At 36.9% G+C, this 20791-nt stretch overlaps 2 protein-coding genes across 9 annotated transcripts; both read left to right on the top strand.

Moving 5' to 3' along the window:
- Positions 1-25: 25 nt before the first annotated feature.
- LOC139988827 (histone lysine acetyltransferase CREBBP) lies at positions 26-1128 on the top strand. The gene is given in 5 exon segments (XM_072006591.1): positions 26-159; positions 161-391; positions 393-714; positions 716-973; positions 976-1128. Coding segments are annotated over 5 exon segments (1023 nt in total). The 3' UTR covers positions 1054-1128.
- A 2109-nt stretch (positions 1129-3237) lies between these two features.
- On the top strand, positions 3238-20570 carry LOC139989406 (histone lysine acetyltransferase CREBBP). Of its 8 annotated transcripts, none has more exons than XM_072007751.1 (21): positions 3239-4441; positions 5807-5965; positions 7612-7817; positions 7954-8328; positions 8408-8699; positions 8769-9074; positions 9150-12079; positions 12164-12321; positions 13515-13625; positions 13736-13870; positions 13941-14417; positions 14511-14676; positions 14920-15090; positions 15172-15405; positions 15492-15722; positions 15801-15920; positions 16002-16303; positions 16490-16900; positions 16997-17303; positions 17394-17850; positions 17944-20570. In XM_072007751.1, exons 1-21 carry the CDS (start codon positions 4360-4362, stop codon positions 18417-18419), a joined length of 8106 nt encoding a protein of 2701 aa, XP_071863852.1. In that variant the 5' UTR covers positions 3239-4359; the 3' UTR covers positions 18420-20570. The 8 variants fall into 8 exon arrangements, with proteins under 8 accessions (XP_071863848.1, XP_071863852.1, XP_071863849.1 ...); XM_072007749.1 differs by having other exon boundaries at positions 3240-4441; positions 13512-13625; positions 16994-17303; XM_072007747.1 differs by having other exon boundaries at positions 3238-4441; positions 13512-13625; positions 17394-20570.
- Positions 20571-20791: the final 221 nt, after the last annotated feature.

Below are 20791 nucleotides of genomic sequence, written 5' to 3'. Positions count from 1 at the left end.
CAAAATTTAACTAAGCAATATTTATATGTTACTGAGTACTACAAAATCAATTGCAGATCCAAAAAAACACAAATTTATTCGGCAATAACTAGTTCTTCTACTTTATGCACATAAGTATTAACAATGCGAAAGTCAAACGAACTGTGAAGTTTGGTCATGTTTTGCCAGATTGTAAAACTATGAAAAATTTATTGACTGATATGACTGCTTGTCAAGCAGAAAAAAGCAGTACAATGTCAAACTGTAGATCTTCGAGGCAAATTATTAGTCATTAGAAACATTGCAATCATAATGTTTCTCATGTATGTTTACCTCCAAAGTAATCAAACAAAAATAAAACTAATAAAATTCAAATCCATTAAACTGAAATGAGAAGAATATATCATGTGTTGTCCATGTCCTACTACAACAGCTAGTTTAGTAGCTGCACAATGTATTATTGAAGGAATGCCAACTCCAAGCATATAAGGAGCACCTGGTGCAATAGGAAATGCTAGATTATCTCAACTTACTTCAAATATGTCTTTTTCTCTAAATCGTGATCCTAATACAGTTACAGTTGCTGGCAATCCAACAGTACCTACCAGTTTCATGTTTGCTGTTGTAACGACTGCCATTAATACACAACAATCTGTTAATATGCAGCAACTATTTGATTTGAATGATTCAGAACAACTTAGTGTTTTAAGTGAAAATAGGTTAGCTTAACCTTCATAACCTTCAGCTTCCAGTTGGAATTCAATCAGGTCAAGTACAAGCAACATTAGTATAGGAATCGAACGATTGGCATTAAACTGCAACACCAGATCTTAGAAATCATTTTGTTTATAAATTGGTTTAATCATCTCACAATCCACAATCTATGCTCAAGAAAAGAATCCACAATCTTGTTGCATATGCAAGGAAAGTTAAAGATTACATGTAAGGAATGGAGAATTCCATATATTTACTTACTGAAAAAGTACAAATACAATTCAAGAAGTATTGTAGAAAAGACAAAAACGGAAAGAACAACAACAACAGTTACAAATCCAGCATCAGCAACATCCATGACCTTTGAGAACTGATTTTCCTTATTTTTATGTGCATAGTTTAGTAATAAAGATTAAACTCAAAAATCTCAAATAATTATTTTGTATATTTTATTTTAGTTTTTTAATTTACTACTTCTAGTACATATATACATAATAGTATTGGCAGCTGTTTTACATTAAAAGTTGATATATTAATAACGCTATGATATTGTTGTGTTTACAATTGTATAATTGTGTATCTAACTATATCCAATGACTGTGAAAAAAATAGAGAATTAGTATTAATTAAAAATTTCTTCCGTTTATTTTTTCCAATTTACCACCTAATTTTTCAAAGCTATCACAAAATAAAAATTTTGAAGAACATGCACAACATTCATTCAGAATCATGAAAATTTGATTAAAAAATTTGAACATTTAAATTCAATTACAAATTTTCTAGATTTAATAAATAGATGTGAAAAAAATTTGTAATTTAAGTATGTTGGAACATTAAGTGAATAAATTTCAAAATCTATTTTTATAAGTCCGATTATAGTAAACACATTTAGTATTTCATAGTAAAATTGTGATTAATGAACAAGTAAATCATGTTTTTCATGACAGTAAAGAAATTTGTTTCAATTATCAGAAGTACTGCCTGCTGAATAAAAATCGCCTAGGTGGTCCTATATGTAAGTTATTATGTCTATGTATGTTATTATGTGTGAACGATACAGATTTCAACCCTAAACTAAGGAACGATAATAAATACTTGACATCGTAAAAATTCTTATCAAAAAAAAGCATTTATGTATTACTAAGAGACTATCAAAGGGACTGTAATATTATATAGTCGACAGAAATAAAGCGATGTAAGCGACTAGCAATACTCCACAAAGAGTAAAGAGTCGCTGTCACTGAGATGGGTGGCTAGGTGGCTGCTGCCACGGCGTCATCCAGTTCCCGTCCCATTTCCAATACTCCCTCTCTTCTCGCGTTCGCCTCTTTCTTTACACAATTCTCTGTATCTGACACTATCGCGCGCGCGCGCGTGATCACACACAAACACACGACTGAAAGAGCGAAGAAGAACAGAGCAGGAAAAGGAAGATGGAAGCAAGTTCACGCACAATATATGCGTGCAGCGAGTCGCGTGCCGTTCGCACCTATTCACGAGTTAGATTCTCTTTCTCGAAGAGAGGACGTTCTGCGCAACGCAATCTCCCGTTTCCCCACCTTGTATACATTCTTCCTTTTAACCTGTCGATCGAGAAATCCCTGGCCATCTTGTAACGATATCCCTTTGACACTCTCGGCTTTGTAAACGCATTAACAAAGTCGATTTTTTATTTTCTCAATGTTCACGACATACGGCATATAAATCTTTGTCAGGATACGATATTGCAGAGCGCAGGTTGTTCATTATGAACATAACCGCGCAAATATTTTAGTCTTGTAATTATAAAAGAGAAAGTGATTATTAGTACAAATGAATGTGTGTGTGTGTGTGTGTTTGTTTGTATGTAATTAATGAGTTTCAGTTAATAAATCAGATGAAAAGATATTTGAAGAATACAATTTTCGAAATCTAAATTCTCATTATTTCGTAAACCAACTGGTAATTTTCTAAAAGGGAGATGATCTGTTTACTATGAAAAAGAAACATACATAGTATATTTATGTATCGAATAATTTGGTTATTCGTATTATATAATATGTATTCGCAAAAATTTTGGAGGTTATGTCCAGTGGACATACTTATAGTCATACAATCAAATACATTGTAGATAGTCAACATTATGAAAATATTTCATTTCAACAAAGACGTTGCGTATACGTAGGGTTTACGTTTACAAACGTTTTACTTATAGTACACTATAATGAATGTTGAAAGATTATTATTTTATATATATAGAAATAAAATGAAATAACGTTTGCAACGTATATACAGAAAATAGTAAATTGCGAAAGGCTGAATGAATGTGTCTCCTCCAAAACTCGAATCGTATGAATCACTGTCTCAATGTTTTCCGGCAACAAGGAATAATTAGGGTAGAGCTTTTTTTCTAGTTCGTGAAGCCGTGAATATCACTGGAGCGGAGAATAGAGTGATTAGTTATTAAGTTATTTGTTTCATTAAATTTGGCCAGAAACGTATTCTGTGCCAATAATGAATCTAATTCAAAGAGCATCTTACAACCACTATGCGAGACCGGCCTTTATCAAATGGCGGCAGAGGAATAAACGAAATTCTCGCGGCTGTTAGACCGGCGGCGTGAACGTAATCGCAGCGTTCGTGGCCTCGCAGCAGTTTGACCAATAACAGGGAAGGATCGTGTCACGTGATCATAGGGACCAATCAAGTGGCTGGTCTAATGCCACGGCGAATATACGGAACCAGTCGGACATTTTCTGACAAGCGTAGAAAAACTTCTCGTCAACAGCAGCCGCCATTTTACGTTAGCCGATACTCGTGCAGTACGGAACTCGCGATCGCGTTTCCCGAGCGAATTTCTGTGGCGCGCGGTGGCCGCCCCGGAACCGACTCATTTCATCGTCTTCGCCTCCTGGCGCCCGTGATTGCCTCGAATGTGTGGGGAAAGCGAGCTGCGTCCGCGGTGATCATTCGCGCGCCCCGTGTCGCAGTGTGCCAAGGCGAGAGAAGAGGAGAGAAAGATGGTGCCAGCGGGCCTCGAGAGCGATATCGTTGCTGCGAGCTAGCGCCGTGCGCGCAGCCAGTCCGCCACACTCGAGTGTTTGACGAGTCGTGTGCGACCGACTAAACCGAATATAACGTGAGAACTCGTTTGGTAGTGCTGTGCATTTAAGTCGAAGTGGTGATCTTCGATATTGTGATACCGATAGTCTAGTTAACTTCTCGGCCTGTTCCGTCGTCGTGCGAGTGGCCTGTGCGCCCATTGAAAAATTTACTGTGTGTGTGGGCTTTGAGCGCGGGGTTCGACGTACCCCCGACGATGCCCAATGGTTGATCGTGTACCAAAGCGTGCTCGGGGACGCTCCACGCGCCGCGGTTTTCATTGTTATTGTCATGTTTGTGAATACGCCAAAAGCTTGGTGAATTTTCGCGGCTTCACCGAAGAGGAGGAAGCAGCAATAGCATCAGCAGCAGTAGTAACAGCATCATCAGCACTAGTACCGATCTTCTAGTGGCGTAGTGCAGCGTTTCGTTCGTGTGTGTATACCCGTGTATACGTGCCTGCGTGTGTGCCTGGTTGCGTGCGTGCGTGCGTGCGGTCGTCCTGACTTGCTGCCGCCGCCGCTTACTTGCTACCAGGAGTAAACAGCCTGAAACACAAAAAATAATTAACCCTGAAAAGAAACCATGGCCGACCACCTGGTGGACGGGCCACCGAATAAGCGGCCGAAGCTCGGAGATCCATTTCAGGGGACTTCGGATTCCGCGGGTAAGTTCTTTCATTTTCATCACGGTAAACTTTCTTCGACATAGAGTCGCTATCGCGACTAACCTTTCGGGGATGAGACGTCGCAAGTAGCACATACGCCGTTTTTCTAATTACGTGATACCACACGCACATATCTTTCTTATTATATTAAGAAATATATGCTCTTCGATTTATCAGAGGCATACTGTCAGTTCGTTGACGGGTGCAACCTTTGAGCAAAATTGACCACTTGTCCCGATGCCTTCGTTTTTCAAGAAATGCACTCTTTTGTTATTGTCTTCGTATCATTTACCTTTATCGAAAACAATGTGTCTGGTAGACAATCTCTCTCTCTCTCTCTCTCTTTCCACAACATTTTTGTATAGGTTTTGAACTTTCAGGAAAGTGCCGTGGTTATAACGATCAAAATCTCTATTTTGTTATTAGTTAACTGTTTATAAACTAACCTAAATTATTCAAGAAATGCTATTGCGGAAATTGATTACTTTATCAATTGTCTAATGTGTTATTATTGATGCGATAAATTATTTTAAATTGTTCTACGAAATTGTAATTATTCGTATGAATTTATACGAAAATTCATATCAGGAAATAGAGATATTTAAGAAATATTCAGTTGTGACGGTATTGGCATTAATGAATGTTTTGGGTTGAGTTTTTATCCTACAATGTTTTTACATATTTTGATATTAATAAATCATTATATATAGTTATTCTTAATAAAAAATAAATTATTAGAAAGTTCCAAATTATTGGTTGCTGGAAGTTTGGGCAATTTGGATATAGTGTATAAATTTTGCTCAGAGGTTATAGAAATATTCCGTGTTTAAAAAAAAATTGTTTGTACTAAATAATCTGTAACTTCTGTCTTGTTGCACGTTCTTTCTATTATTTAAATTTAACCTAAACAAAATAATAGTATATTGTAAATTTTTTAGTTGTCTTTAAATTTAGTTCTCATTTTATTTTTGTAGTGCATGGCAAATGCATGGAAGTTTGAATAATTATTAAAAAAAGACATGCTGGCATGATTGATGCGCTAACCATTTCTTGATTCTTATTTTCTTTAAGTGCTACCTGATCACCTTAACAGTTTCTGAACTCAATAATATTTCATATAATCCCATATCGATTTGGTGATGACTGTGTCACTTAAATACTTGATGTATCAATCACGAGATTTAGTCAGGTTACGCAAAGTGGCAGACATAGTCTTTCTTTTTCAGGATTATAGATATTAATTCATCTATACCAATTACTTGCATTTGAAAGAAAATTTAGACTATTTCTGCTGCTTAAAAACTGTGATCCAGAAAGCATAGACAGTTTTTCCACAGTCTGAAATAAAAACTGTGATATATGTAGTGGGTATGGCGCCTCTAATGATGCACCATGCTTATACAAACTACGGGGGAGGTGGCAGTGGTAACATGCAACAAATGCAGGGCCCGCCACAACAGCAGCTTCATCTGCAACAGCATCAGCTGCAGCCACATTGGAACAACCATACCATCCAGAAAAGAAGTAAATATTATTACAAAACCCAGCAAAAAGTTCAAAAACATTAAGTCCAGCACTACAAAATTTGTTTATCTGTCCATTCATCTCATTTATTAGTATCATAAAGTTGTAAAATCATTTAATTACTTCCAATTTATGTCATAATTTATTGCTAAAATAATTCGTAATTTTTATATTATAAAAAAAATGTATATAGTTTTGGCATATTGTCACTATGGTTCAATAAAGTTGATTGATTGTTATTATTTGTAAAACCCACAATGAACATGAGGATTATATTTTTATAAGTTTTACTTATATGATAGAATATAAGAACAAATAAATGTAATATATTGCCTTATAATTGAGAAAGATTTGTTTCTTTTATATGATACTGGAGAAAAATTGGATCACTCTAAGTACTATAGGAAAAAAAATGTTTCAATTTAACATATAATAAAAAAAATATAAATAGATATGCTGTGAGCTTCAAGCATTGAGTGGTAATGTAATATGGACATGCGACACACATGTACAGAGCTCTAAAACTTTATATTAGGATGAAACTGTATTAAATATTGTGTATAAATTTTTAAATAAAATGCGATTATATCTTCAATGAGATAAAGTTGAACTAGGTTGTTAGGTAGGTAACTATGATGTTTTGTACATAATTGTTTTTATACTTTGTAGGTAATTGATATCATAATTGAAATAAACTGATTTATATTATTTGTAAGAGTTTCAGAAACTTTTTTTTAATGTTACAACATTAAAAAACATTCCGTTTACAAACAGTTGTAAATACTCTTTAGAGTGACTATGATTTCTTCGCATGACTGTCTACTCTAAAGTTTGCCATCAGTAGCTTTGCTGCTTTTGTAGTTTAGCACGTCTTTATTGTGAAGAAATTTTTATTCTGCTGTAGTATAAACTCCTTTAAGTTATGCTCACACAGTGTATGTCTCATGTCTTATTTATTTATGTATTTGTTTGTTTATATTTACAGTAGTTTGTGTAGAATCTTATTGTTTTATTTTCTTTTTCTATTTTTTGTTTAAATTTGCATTTGACCCCTTTTTTCTCCGTTGTTGTATGGTCAATCATGGATAGTCAAGTAAGTTAAAGAGATATTTTTATATGACAAATGTATTTTTCAAACACTGTAGGCTAGTATAATTTGAACAAATACAAGCTTCTGCAATTTAAAATGTGATATGTACATAAATGTCATAAAATGTATTCATGTATGCATATATGTGCATGTATACTTACATGCAGGTATATTATACAACAAGCAACTACATTATATGGTAGTACGAAGATTTTACTATTAAATCTTTAGATAGAAGCTATGGTGACGGTGCTGAATCTTATCTTTATATCATTTACTAATGGTTTTTTGGTTTCTATGGTATATGTTACATTTAATATCATAATCTGACAATAATTTTCTAAACTGGTTATCTAGAAAAGTAATTATTCAGTTGTGATATCGAATTCTTCTATGAATTCTGTAGCCTAAAGGAAATCTTCAGTTTTGATATACAACATGCTTGATATCATGGTTCAGTGGCTACAATTAGATATTTTACTTTTGTAGTAACCAGTATCTTTCACAGCAACATATATACCATAATGCTGTTACTAATGCAAATTTTTATTCTCAGATTATATAACAAACACAGATATGTTTGATCTTGAAAATGATCTACCTGATGATCTGTTGTCATCGGGGTCTTGGGGTTCTGCAACTGAAAGTGCTAAGCCACCAGCAACAGGCCCAGGCCCAGGGCAGCAAAATGGTGCGCTTGATTCAGAACTTAGACAACATGTACAGCAACAACAACTTTCACATCATCTAATACAACAACAAGTTCGTATATATAAATTATATGTTATGAATATTATGTGTGTATGTATATATATATACGCACACACATATATACATATACACCCTCTCTCTCACACACACAAGAAACACTGTTTAATTTTGATCTTTTTTGAAACAGGGTAACAAAAATTTGGTTGCAAATTCTCTAGCAATGGCTGCTGGAACTTTGGGTAATAAAAGTCCAAATATGCAATCTCCACCAAATGTTTCTGTCTCTAAAGTAGTTGATCCACAAATGGTCGTGAGTCTGGGAAATTTACCAAGTAGTATAGCCAGTTCCTTGGCAAATAATCAAATGTCCATTGCAAATTCGATGGGAGGCCTTCAATCGTCAATGAGCATGGCTGGAAGTAATCCTACCATGTCAATGCCAGGTGGAATAAATTCTGCTCTTGTTATGACCAGTAGTGCTAGTGGAAATAACAATATGGGTGGAATGGCAGGTGGAAGTTTAATTGTAACCAACAGCTTGAATAAGCAACCTTTAAACACTGTGAGTTATACTGAGATCAATATATATATGAAAACAGTATTTTGTATAGAATATACAATCTAAACATTCTATGGTTTAGGTAACCATGATGGCCCCTAATACACAAGGTGGAATTCATCATCCTAGTGGGCCACATGGTGTTGCTCAAATGCAAAATGGACCTGGAATAATGAATACTAGAACTGTAGCAATGCAACAACAGCAACAAGCTCATATGGTTGGACCAGCAAGGGGTCAAAGTCCACATCAACAAGTACATCAAGTTGGTATCGTTGGTCCTGGTCAGGGAGGTCCAAGAATCCAGGCACCCCCAAATATGACAAATATGCCAAATATGGGGCAAATAAGTGCATCAAGTCCTTATGGTTATGGTAATTATAGCAGTTGTATATGTAGTTGGTAAGTTTTAAGATATATTTAAATATACAATTTTTAATCAGGATCTCCAGCTAGTGGACAGGGGCCTGGCGTTACTGTATGTACTAACAGTCCTGTTGGAGTTGTTACACCACAACCAAAAGGAGTGGGAACAAACATGACTGCCATGCAAGGTAGTAGATTTGGAGGAACTGCAGGTCCTATTGGCTCCACAAACGTTGTGGGTGGTCAAGAAGGTGGCATGGCACAACAAGCTCAACCACCTGCTCCAAGTCCAGCTCAACCTCAGTCTGGTGCACCAAGTGGAGGTCAACCTGGACCACAACAAGCTACTCAGGGCCAAATACCCGGTACTGGTGCTCCAACTGGTAATTATTCGTTTCTATTTTTAAGTAAATTTATTCCATTAATGAAATTTAACTATGTAATATTTATGTTACTAGGTGCTACAAAATCAACTGCTGATCCAGAAAAACGCAAACTTATTCAGCAACAACTAGTTCTTCTACTTCATGCGCATAAATGTCAACGGCGCGAAAGTCAAGCAAACGGTGAAGTTTGGCAATGTTCGTTGCCAGACTGTAAAACTATGAAAAATGTATTGACTCACATGACTGGTTGTCAAGCAGGGAAAAGCTGTACAGTGCCACACTGTAGCTCTTCGAGACAAATTATTAGTCACTGGAAACATTGCAATCGTAATGATTGTCCTGTGTGTTTACCTTTGAAACAAGCAAACAAAAATAAAACAACAAACGCTGCTACAGCTTCTACAACACAACCAAATAGTCAACCAAATCCGAGTCAAACAGAAATGAGAAGAGCATACGATGCGTTGGGTATTCCATGTCCTACTACAACAACTGGCGGTTTGGTTGCTCAATGCGTAACTAGAAGAATGCCAACACCAAGCATGCAAGGAGCACCCGGTGCGATAGGAAACGTTAGATTAGCTCAACCTCCAACCCAAAATGCACCTGGCCAATCTGTAGTTGGCGCCGGACAACAAGTTGTTGCTCCAAATGTTTCTCTCCCTTTAAATTCTGATCCTAATACAGTCGGAGTTGCTGGTAATCAAACAGCCCCTACCAGTGGTCCCACGCCTGCTGCTGCAGCGACTGCCGCTAATATACAACAATCTGTTAATATGCAGCAACTATTTGGTTTGAATGATTCAGGACAACTTAGTGTTCCAAGTGAAAATAGGTTAGCTAATCTTCAGCTTCCAGCTGGACTTCAACCAAGTCAAGTAACAGCAACATCGGTGCAGGAATCAAAGGATTGGCATCAAACTGTAACACCAGATCTTAGAAATCATCTTGTTCATAAATTGGTTCAAGCAATATTTCCAACTCCCGATCCACAAGCTATGCTCGATAAAAGAATGCATAATCTTGTTGCATATGCAAGGAAAGTTGAAGGCGACATGTACGAAATGGCGAATTCAAGATCAGAATATTATCATTTGCTTGCCGAAAAGATCTACAAAATTCAAAAAGAATTAGAGGAAAAACGACAAAAGCGGAAAGAACAACAACAACAACAGTTACAAGCCCAGCAGCAACAACAACCACAACCTGCGGGAACATCTGGCTCAGGTTTAAGGCCATGCGCGCCTCCAGGTGTTGGTACCGTTCCGCCATCACGACCAGTTGGAACAGTTACTCCTAGTTTACGTAGTCATTCGCCAAGTATGACACTTGGAAATTTACCTGCAATGGGCATTCCGCACAATAGAATGCAGTTTCCTCAACAACAACAAACGCAACAAGTACAAGTCCAGTCCCAAGCGAACGTCCAAGCTCAGGCTCAAGCACAGGCCCAAGCTCAGGCTCAGGCTCAAGCTCAAGCTCAGGCTCAAGTTCAAGTTCAACAACAAATGCAGCAGCAGCAGCAGCAGCAACAACAGCAGCAGCAGCAGTCAGGAATTTTGGTTGGCCCACCTGGTCCTAGTCCAAATGGACAATCAACTTCTAATCCCAACGTCGTTTCAAATCCTGGTCTCAGTCCTTTTGGACAACCACAAATGTCACAATCAAGTTTAACAACAACTACTACGTCTGCAACAACTAGTCAATTCCCAACCTCAAATGGTACTTCCGGTTTACCTAACAGTTCGCCTGTACAGAATCAACATCAATATTCTGATATTATGAAAGTTAGATTAGCACAGGCTCAAGCAGCAATTGCGCACCAACATCAGCAGCAACAACAGCAGCAGCCGCCATCACAACCTCAGCCTCAACAGCAATCAGGTCAGTCGCAGCCGCAACAACCAACAAGTACTTCGAATCAAAACGCTACGACAACCTCAATGCCACAAACGCCGTCACCATTTAGCGGTATGCAACAACAAAACAATCAACAGCAAAATCAATTCAACAATGGCCGGCCTCTTTCGGTTTCAACACCTAACGATAACGGCATCAGTACATCAACTCCACAAACGATACCACCTCCTGCTTCTAGTGGACCTAGTCCTGGCCCAGCAACAACGACAAATGGACCTCAATCTACAACTTCCACACCTAATACGCCACTGGTTCCTTCATTAATGACTCCAAATCAGACAGTTTCTTCCGCCAATCAGACACCACCTCATCCTGCTACTACACCGTCTCCTGCCGGCCTTGCAAGTCTTGGAAAAGGCATGACATCTCAGGAGAGGGCTGCATTAAATGCACCAAGAACATCATCCATGTCTTCGCAAATGGCGGCTATTACAGCCGCTCTAGATCGTGATAATTCTCCTAGTCCACCAATGAATAATAATAAGGGAAAATTGGATTCTATTAAGGAAGAGAATATGAAAATGGAAATCAAAACAGAAGATGGCTCTGAGAATCATAGAATGGATGGAGGTAAAAGCGTCAATAATGAGGTGTCTATTAAAACTGAAATCAAAACAGAACCAATGGAGGAAGGATCTAGTGAGAGTATTGTAAAAGAAGAACCTATTAGTATTAAGGAAGAACCTGTAACACCAATATCCAGTCAAGACACAACAACGCCAGATATTAAACCATTAGTTCCTGAACCGATACAACCAAGTGGAACGTCAACTGATAAGAAACGGTTGTGTTTATTCAAACCAGATGAATTGCGGCAAGCATTGATGCCAACATTAGAAAAACTTTATCGCCAAGATCCAGAATCTATACCATTTAGACAACCCGTCGATCCTCAAGCATTGGGAATTCCTGATTACTTTGATATTGTTAAAAAACCGATGGATCTTTCAACGATCAAAAGAAAACTAGATACAGGGCAATACAGTGATCCATGGGAATATGTGGATGACGTATGGATGATGTTTGATAACGCATGGCTTTACAATCGTAAAACGTCACGTGTTTACAGATATTGTACAAAGGTATGTTTATTTCTGAATCATCCAATCAGCACGTACTGATATCGATAATGACTTTCAAATTACAAATCTTTTCATTGATTTTAGCTTTCTGAAGTCTTTGAGCAAGAAATAGATCCTGTAATGCAAGCCTTGGGATATTGCTGTGGAAGAAAATACACATTCAATCCACAAGTACTATGTTGTTATGGAAAGCAGCTTTGTACAATACCAAGAGATGCAAAGTACTACTCCTATCAAAACAGGTCAGTAATTTGGAAAAGTTTCAGTCAAATAACTATGTAAAACAGGAAAATTCATTTAATAATTGAAAAAATAGTCTCTCTCTGCATGAAGGGAATATGTTAGTAGGTTTTATCTCCATCTTGCCCTTTAGTAATTTCTTTACTTAGATAATTAGATATCTTGTTAATGACTTCTGTTGCTCCCAGCTGTCTTCAAAGATTACTGACATTAGCTATACCTGTTAAGTTTTCGAAGTTCAAGTTGCCTTTAGGCGCATTCGACTTTCATGGTACATTTTTATTTATAGAAAAATGTTCTATAATCGGATACGCCAGATTAACTTGGCAGGCTAATTAACCTGTTTCGGTTATATCAGTCGATACAGGCCAGTCTCCTGACCAACACGTTTTTTTTTTTACGTTTTTTATTACAATTATGAAACATTTGTCAATGAATGCATTGTTTCGTAACGTTCGCACATATGAAGTTGAAATTTTATTACGCATATACTTAAGGGATATAGAGCTATCTATAGTCATCCTTAAAATTAGATGCTTTTTAAATATATATTTTGCTTTATAAATAATTTAGAATGTGCAAAAGAATTTTTAACCAAAGGAAGTCGTTTGTTAAATACTCTTGAGTATATGCAACTAAGTAATTTATGTATATATTATATGGTGTCTAACTATGGCACTCTTCTCTTCTTTGTATGTTACCTTCGCTCTACCCATGGGTTGCGCACGCACACACAAATCCTTGTTTGCTGCTTGCTTCTTGTGTTGCCCGCGCCCCTTGCTTCTTTCTGACTCTACTACTTCATGCCACGAAAATTGATACTTGGAAATTGGACGATTGAAATTGGATACCTGACATTTAAAATGAAAACATAAATAAATGTAAAACAAATTATATTTGTGATAAATGAAAAATAATGAAAAAAATATGTTCATTAAATGAAATGATGACTTCCTACAATTTTTGGAATAAAAAATAATAATAAAAATATAATGAAACGGATCCAAACATATTACAATTGGCAAAACACTACTTGCATGTGTATAATTGCAAATACAAACAAATATTTATCAAAATTGGATACTCGACATTTGGATACATCGATTGGGGCGTGAAAAAATTGATCTTCGTATGATGCACGCATGACATTGACGAATTGAAATTTGGATCTAAACACTATTGGTTGGAACAGTAGTCTAAAGGCATATGGTCTTGTTTCCGACAGATACACCTTCTGTCAGAAATGTTTCAACGACATTCCTGGTGATACTGTGACATTAGGAGACGATCCAACGCAACCACAAACGTAAGTTTTGAAATAAATATATCATCAACATTTGTTATATATATACATATATAATACATATCTGTATTATATATACACACATGAAATTAAATTATTATATTTTATTACAGTGCCATTAAAAAGGAACAGTTCCAGGAAATGAAGAACGATCATTTGGAATTGGAGCCTTTTGTTGTATGTACAGATTGCGGTAGAAAGGTACATCAGATATGCGTGCTTCATATGGAATCAATTTGGCCTTTAGGGTAAGTAAAACATTTCCTTATGAAATAAATATAAATAATGTAGTTCTTATAACTAGATTTTTGCTTGTAGATTTACTTGTGATAACTGTTTGAAGAAAAAGGGTCAAAAACGTAAAGAAAATAAATTTAATGCTAAACGTTTACCGGTTACTAAATTAGGTACCTATATCGAAACACGTGTGAACAATTTCTTAAAGAAAAAAGAAGCTGGTGCTGGAGAAGTTGCAATTAGAGTTGTAGCATCCAGTGATAAAGTTGTCGAAGTGAAACCAGGAATGAGAAGTCGATTTGTAGAAAATGGAGAAATGCCTGGTGAATTTCCGTATAGAGCAAAAGCTTTGTTTGCATTTGAAGAAGTTGATGGGACTGATGTATGTTTCTTTGGCATGCATGTACAAGAATATGGTAGTGAATGTACACCACCTAATACTCGAAGAGTTTATATTGCGTATTTGGATTCTGTACACTTTTTCCGGCCTAGACAGTTTAGAACAGCAGTATATCACGAAATTCTTCTCGGATACTTGGATTATGCAAAGCAATTAGGGTAAATTGAACTTTGTTCATTGAAATTGAAATTTTATTACTTATTAATATTATTACTTATTAATACTCATTACAAACTTTTCTTTTCGTATAGATATACAATGGCTCATATTTGGGCTTGCCCTCCTTCTGAAGGTGATGACTACATTTTTCACTGCCACCCGCAAGAACAAAAGATTCCAAAGCCTAAAAGATTACAAGAATGGTATAAGAAAATGTTAGACAAAGGCATGGTTGAAAGGATCGTGCTCGATTACAAAGTTAGTATTAACACATAACTAATCTGAATACATCTTATACAGTCTCACGTGTTTCCTGAGAATTAATTGTCATTCTTGGGTGTCAGAAGAGACTAAAAGTAATGTCTGTAGAAGCTAATGTTTACATTGAACTTATAAATTTAAACATAGGATTAGCAGACTATAATTAAAGTTAAATGTTTCTATTTACAATTTAAAAATTATAAAAATTGGAGATTAATTTTTTCTATTTATTAATTTCAGGACATTTTAAAACAAGCGATGGAAGATAAACTTACTTCTGCAGCTGACTTACCGTATTTTGAAGGTGATTTTTGGCCGAATGTTTTAGAAGAAAGTATCAAGGAATTAGATCAAGAAGAAGAAGAAAAACGTAAACAAGCGGAAGCTGCGGAAGCTGCCGCTGCTAATGCAGTAAGTACAGTTTAGTGATGTATTATTGGAGATGGTAGATAACAAAGAACTAATCATGGTCTATACAACTTTTTGTTACAGATTTTCTCATTGTCGGAGGATTCTGAAACAGGGCCAGATGGCAAAAAGAAAGGGCAAAAGAAAGCTAAGAAATCTAATAAATCTAAAGCAAATCAAAGAAAAAATAGTAAAAAATCTAATACCCCACAAACAGGAAATGATCTCTCAGCGAAAATTTTTGCCACTATGGAGAAACATAAAGAAGTATTCTTTGTTATTAGGTTGCATAGTGCTCAAAGTGCAGCCAGTTTAGCAGTAAGTATTTAGGATTAATTTATATTTATTTATTTTTTTTAATAATCGAATGGTATTCTTACGTTCGAAAATAATGCACGTTTTAGCCTATTCAAGATCCTGATCCAGTTATTAATTGTGATCTTATGGATGGCCGCGATGCTTTTCTTACAATGGCTAGAGAAAGACATTATGAATTCTCTTCCTTAAGGCGCGCGAAATTTAGTTCTATGTCTATGCTATACGAATTGCACAACCAAGGTCAAGACAAATTTGTTTATACTTGCAATAATTGTAAGAGCCATGTAGAAACAAGATATCATTGTACGGTTTGTGATGTAAGTATTAAAACAATCATCTGTAAATATGTTTCATCCTATTTTCAAACAGTCTAATATTATTATTTATTATGCTAGGATTTTGATCTGTGTATAAGCTGTAAAGAAAAAGATGGTCATCCTCATCACATGGAAAAACTTGGTTTAGATTTGGATGATGGTTCATCGCCGGCCGATGCTAAACAAGCTAATCCACAGGTAAAAATATATTTTTATTAACTGAATATATCAATAATTTTGCCATGAATATTTATAATAAATATTTTTATTTTATAATAGGAGGCACGTAAACTTTCAATTCAAAGATGTATTCAATCGTTGGTGCACGCGTGCCAATGTAGAGATGCGAATTGTCGTTTAACAAGTTGTCAGAAGATGAAGAGAGTAGTAACGCATACTAAAGTTTGCAAACGAAAGACGAACGGTGGCTGTCCAATTTGTAAACAATTGATAGCGTTGTGCTGTTATCATGCTAAACACTGCCAAGAGACTAAATGTCTTGTTCCATTCTGTTCGAACATCAAACATAAGCTGAAACAACAACAGCTTCAACAGCGGCTACAACAAGCGCAGTTGTTAAGGTAAATACGTCAGTAGTAGTACTACTACTAGTAGTAGTAGTAGTAGTAGTAGTAGTAATAGTAATAATAATAATAATAATAATAATAAAAACAACAACAACAACGTTAGAATAATAATTTCCAAAGATAACTGTATATCCTATGTATATAAGTTAGATGTATATCTTTCTTTTTGATCTGTTTCAGGAGACGAATGGCTGCGATGAATAGCAGACCCACAGGTCCAGTGGGAGCGATGCAATCCGGACAACAGAGTTCAAACGTTACTATGACCACAGGTGTTGCTATGAAACCAGGTGTCAGTCCTACCAATTTACCTTCGCCACATCAACCTGGAATAGGATTGAAACCTGGAACTCAAACGCCACCTGCTCACGTTCTCCAAGTTGTTAAGCAAGTACAAGAAGAAGCTGCACGGCAACAGGTACCGCATGGTTATGGTAAAGTAACGCCAGGTGGTGGAGTTGGTGGAGGAGTTGGCGTAGGAGGACAAACGGGTGGCGTAATGCCACCACCTCCAATGCAACGGCCAATGCCTGTACAAATGCCAAATCCTGGCGGTACACATCTTATTCCAATGGATCAATGGACAGCAAGGTGAGCTATTGAATAATTAATAATAATAATTAAAATACCGTACACAGATATGTATCATAAAAAGAGATATTAAAGCTACACCTTTATTTACAGTAGGTATCAGCCAAGTGCACTGATGCAACAGAATCCTGGTTTGAGACAGCAAACCCCGCAACAGTTAATGCAGCAGCAGCAACAACATCAAGGACAGCCAGCAATAGCTATGGGAGGACAGATGCCTAGGCAAGCTGGAGTTCTCGGTGGTCCGGTTAATCAAATTGGCCCCCAAAGCAGCATGCACAAGCATGTATTACATCAACTTATGCAAACTCTTAAGAATCCCCATACTCCTGAACAACAAAACCAAATACTTCAAATACTCAAAAGTAATCCACCGATTATGGCTGCTTTTATCAAACAACGGGTATGACGATTAATTTCTCCTATATTATTTGTCTGCTGACATTTTCGATTTTAATAATTTCTATTACCATATGATTTTTTAAATTAATAGGCACTTGCTCTAAATCAACAACAAAGTGGTCAATACGGTGGAGGAGTGGGCGGACCTTTGGGTCCTAACCAGCCGCAGCAACAACCTGCTCTGCAGCATATAATGTCTCAGCAGCAGCAGCAGCAGCAACAGCAGCAGCAACAGCAGCACCAACAACAGCAACAACAGCAAGGCAGAATGCAAATACAGGCAATGCTAAATCAACAGCAACAACAACAACAACAGCAGCAGCAGCAACAGCAGCAGCAGCAGCAACAGCAGCAACAACAGCAGCAGCAACAGCCTGTTCAACAGCAACCACAGTGGTATAAACAGCAAATGCTGGTATTACAAAGGCACCACCCGTCGCAGCCGCAACAACACCCGCAGCAGCAGCAGCAACAACAACAACAACAATTTACACAACCACCAGCACCGCCTTACGGTCAACAGCGACCTATAAGGCCGCCCCTTCTCGGTAAGAATTATTTCATTCTGGAGAAAACGAGATTCGTCGAGCCGCTTGGTTCGTGGTCTAACGCTTGCCACGATTCCGCGTATTCTTCTCCAGGTTATGGTGGCTTTAACGAACAAGGATACGGTCAACCTGGCTTAAAACCAACACCACCTCCGGTACCTTCTCCGCAAGGTGTGATGGGACCTCCAGGGATTTCTGTACAGCAACAATTAATGCAATCCGTTCGATCTCCACCTCCAATTCGTTCTCCTCAACCAAATCCTTCCCCACGACCGGTTCCCTCTCCACGTAATCAGCCAGTTCCTTCTCCTCGATCAGGGCCGGTGCCATCGCCTCATCATCATCCACCTCATGGTACACCAACACATTCACCGGCTCATGAACTCGGTGGGCCAAGTGAAATGATGCTTTCGCAGCTGAGTGGTGGAACTGGTGCACCGACTGGTCACCCGGGTACCATGCCGCATCATCCATCTCCAGCTCCACCGCCCACTAGTGGCACAGACTCGAGTGAAGTGACGCCCATGACGCCACAAGATCAACTTTCAAAATTTGTCGAAGGATTGTAGTGACTGTTAGTGAAGTCGGTTAACACGAGTGACTATGTTAGTGGGCGAACGATGATCTTGCATCGTATGTCAACCGTTTAGAAAGAACGGTCGCTGTTCCACCTCCCTGTCATGAGAACAGAGAGAGTAACTTCCATCCGTTCTGCGTTCCTAGCTTCGTGGAGATCAGGTACAACTACTTACGTCCGGTACACTGACCAAGTGCTGATGTTCAGAGACGGGTCAGAGTACCACTTGTGCGACCAAATTAATCCCGGATGACGCGTGTTTCCTCTTTCTATCTCCGAGTTAAGGTGCAGGAGCGATACAGCGTATTGTGGTGCTGCTTAGATGCTCCGCGAAGATACTACAGCTGGCTCAATGGACACTTGAACTTATGTTATTATATTCTCGTATCTCAACCTCGGCTCCCCAATTGCGAACCAGTGGAACGACGAGAAACAATTAATTTGAAACTATACACACATGAAATCAAGAGAGACTATTAATACTTTCTCCCCGTAAATACACATACATATACAAAAGAAACACACACTATGTCCCTGCCCAAACTTTTATTCCCCTTACACATGACTTTCTCATCTATACCACCTTCCCTCGCTGCTGCTCGTGCAGGCTGAGTGAAATCGTACAAATGTGTTGTGTATACTTAACGTTAATTAATAATTAATAGTTCAAATATTATTAGCGTAGCGATTATATGCAGTTATTATATACCACTATTATTATTATCGTGACAAGATGCAAAGTATATAACGAGAAAAAAAACGAACTGTATGAAAATGGAAAGATATTGAAAAAGAAATCAACAACATTGTATGTAAGGAAGGGAGAAAAGAATTTAGTGGAAAGTTAAGTAATGTTAACTTAGGTTAATTTGTTATTAAGAGATCGCAACGGTTGCCGAAGGTTGTACCGAAACCTTAGCACCATTAAATTTTATGGATCATTCTGAAATTAACCTTCAAAATAATCTGCTAAATTGTCCTATGGGAAAGAAACCTAATAACAGGACAGGCGAGACAACGCGGATTAACGGTGTCGCAACCAAAAAGTAGAAATTCACGACAAGCTGCTATTTACTAATGGGAGGATTTATAAATCGTGTTAATTTTGACAACAAAAGCTTTTCAAACCGAGGGTCCAACATGTACAGTTCAATCAAAATATGTAGCTACGAAGCGTAAGCGAAAAGGACCCTCGCATGAAAACCGTTCTGTACATACTATATTATTATTACGATAATAATAACGATTATTATTAATTTCCCTGTCTATTATGAATTTATTATTATTATTATTATTATTATTATTATTATTATTATTATTATTATTATTGCTCTTATATATAATTATTATTGATTCTTAATTATTATCATTACTATTATTATTCTACTACTACTACTACTACTATTACTACTACTACTATTATTATTAATAATATTATTTTTATTATTCTTCTTATTATTATTATTACTATTATTACTATTAAGATTATCACGAAAGAAAAATTCAAAACATATAAGTATAGTGTTAATATTCGGGAAAAAAGCGAGAAAGGGATCCACACATACGCGTTATAATTATAATAGGATATCTCTGTGCACGATAAACCCGAGAAAAAGAAATACAAATACAGATACACGTACACATACATACCGAAGTATGTGACTATGCCAGTGCTGTATCATAGTAAACTGTAAGTGTAACTTTTCCTCTCTCTTTTTTCTTCGATACCTATTTAAATGACTAGCTGGTAACGAATGATGCGTGAAGGTGTACTTCGGAAGTCCGTATCGTCGGATATTTTTTAAATACACGGTGTACAATGTAGCCACCATGTAACCAAGCTATAACCGATTTAATCATAATCAGAATCATTAATGGCACATGCAACCGGTGTAAGATTCATATTCAAACGTGGCGTTTCCGTCGACGAAAGCGCGGTCCGATTCGAAACAAAAAGCCAGAGAAATCATGACCCGTTTGAGAGACACGTTACCTCTTGAAAAATGTATTTGACTCATTCTGATACATTTATCATCAGATATATCTATATACATATAACATCGTACATTTCCATTTGTCTTATATACATCGGTACCCTTTGAATTCGTTATAAAAGGAGGTAAAAAGCATTTTTCTTTTTTTTTTCTTTTTTTATAAAAATAAAGAAAGAATCTAACGAACGATTGGCGAATGTTCTTTGCCTTGAAAATTTTAATCGCGGGGTTGGACGGGGGTAAGTTTAACGAGAATAGTTCGTTTAAGACAACCGGTTTTCTTTCACTCAATTAAGTTCCAAATTCGAATGATCGCTTTTTGTTATTTTTAAACTATTTTAAATTCCTTTATAAATCGATTAATGCGAAT

The sequence above is a fragment of the Bombus fervidus genome, chromosome 7 (assembly GCF_041682495.2).
Source record: "Bombus fervidus isolate BK054 chromosome 7, iyBomFerv1, whole genome shotgun sequence".
NCBI classification, from domain to species: domain Eukaryota; kingdom Metazoa; phylum Arthropoda; class Insecta; order Hymenoptera; family Apidae; genus Bombus; species Bombus fervidus.
This window is presented reverse-complemented; position numbering and strand designations above follow the sequence as displayed.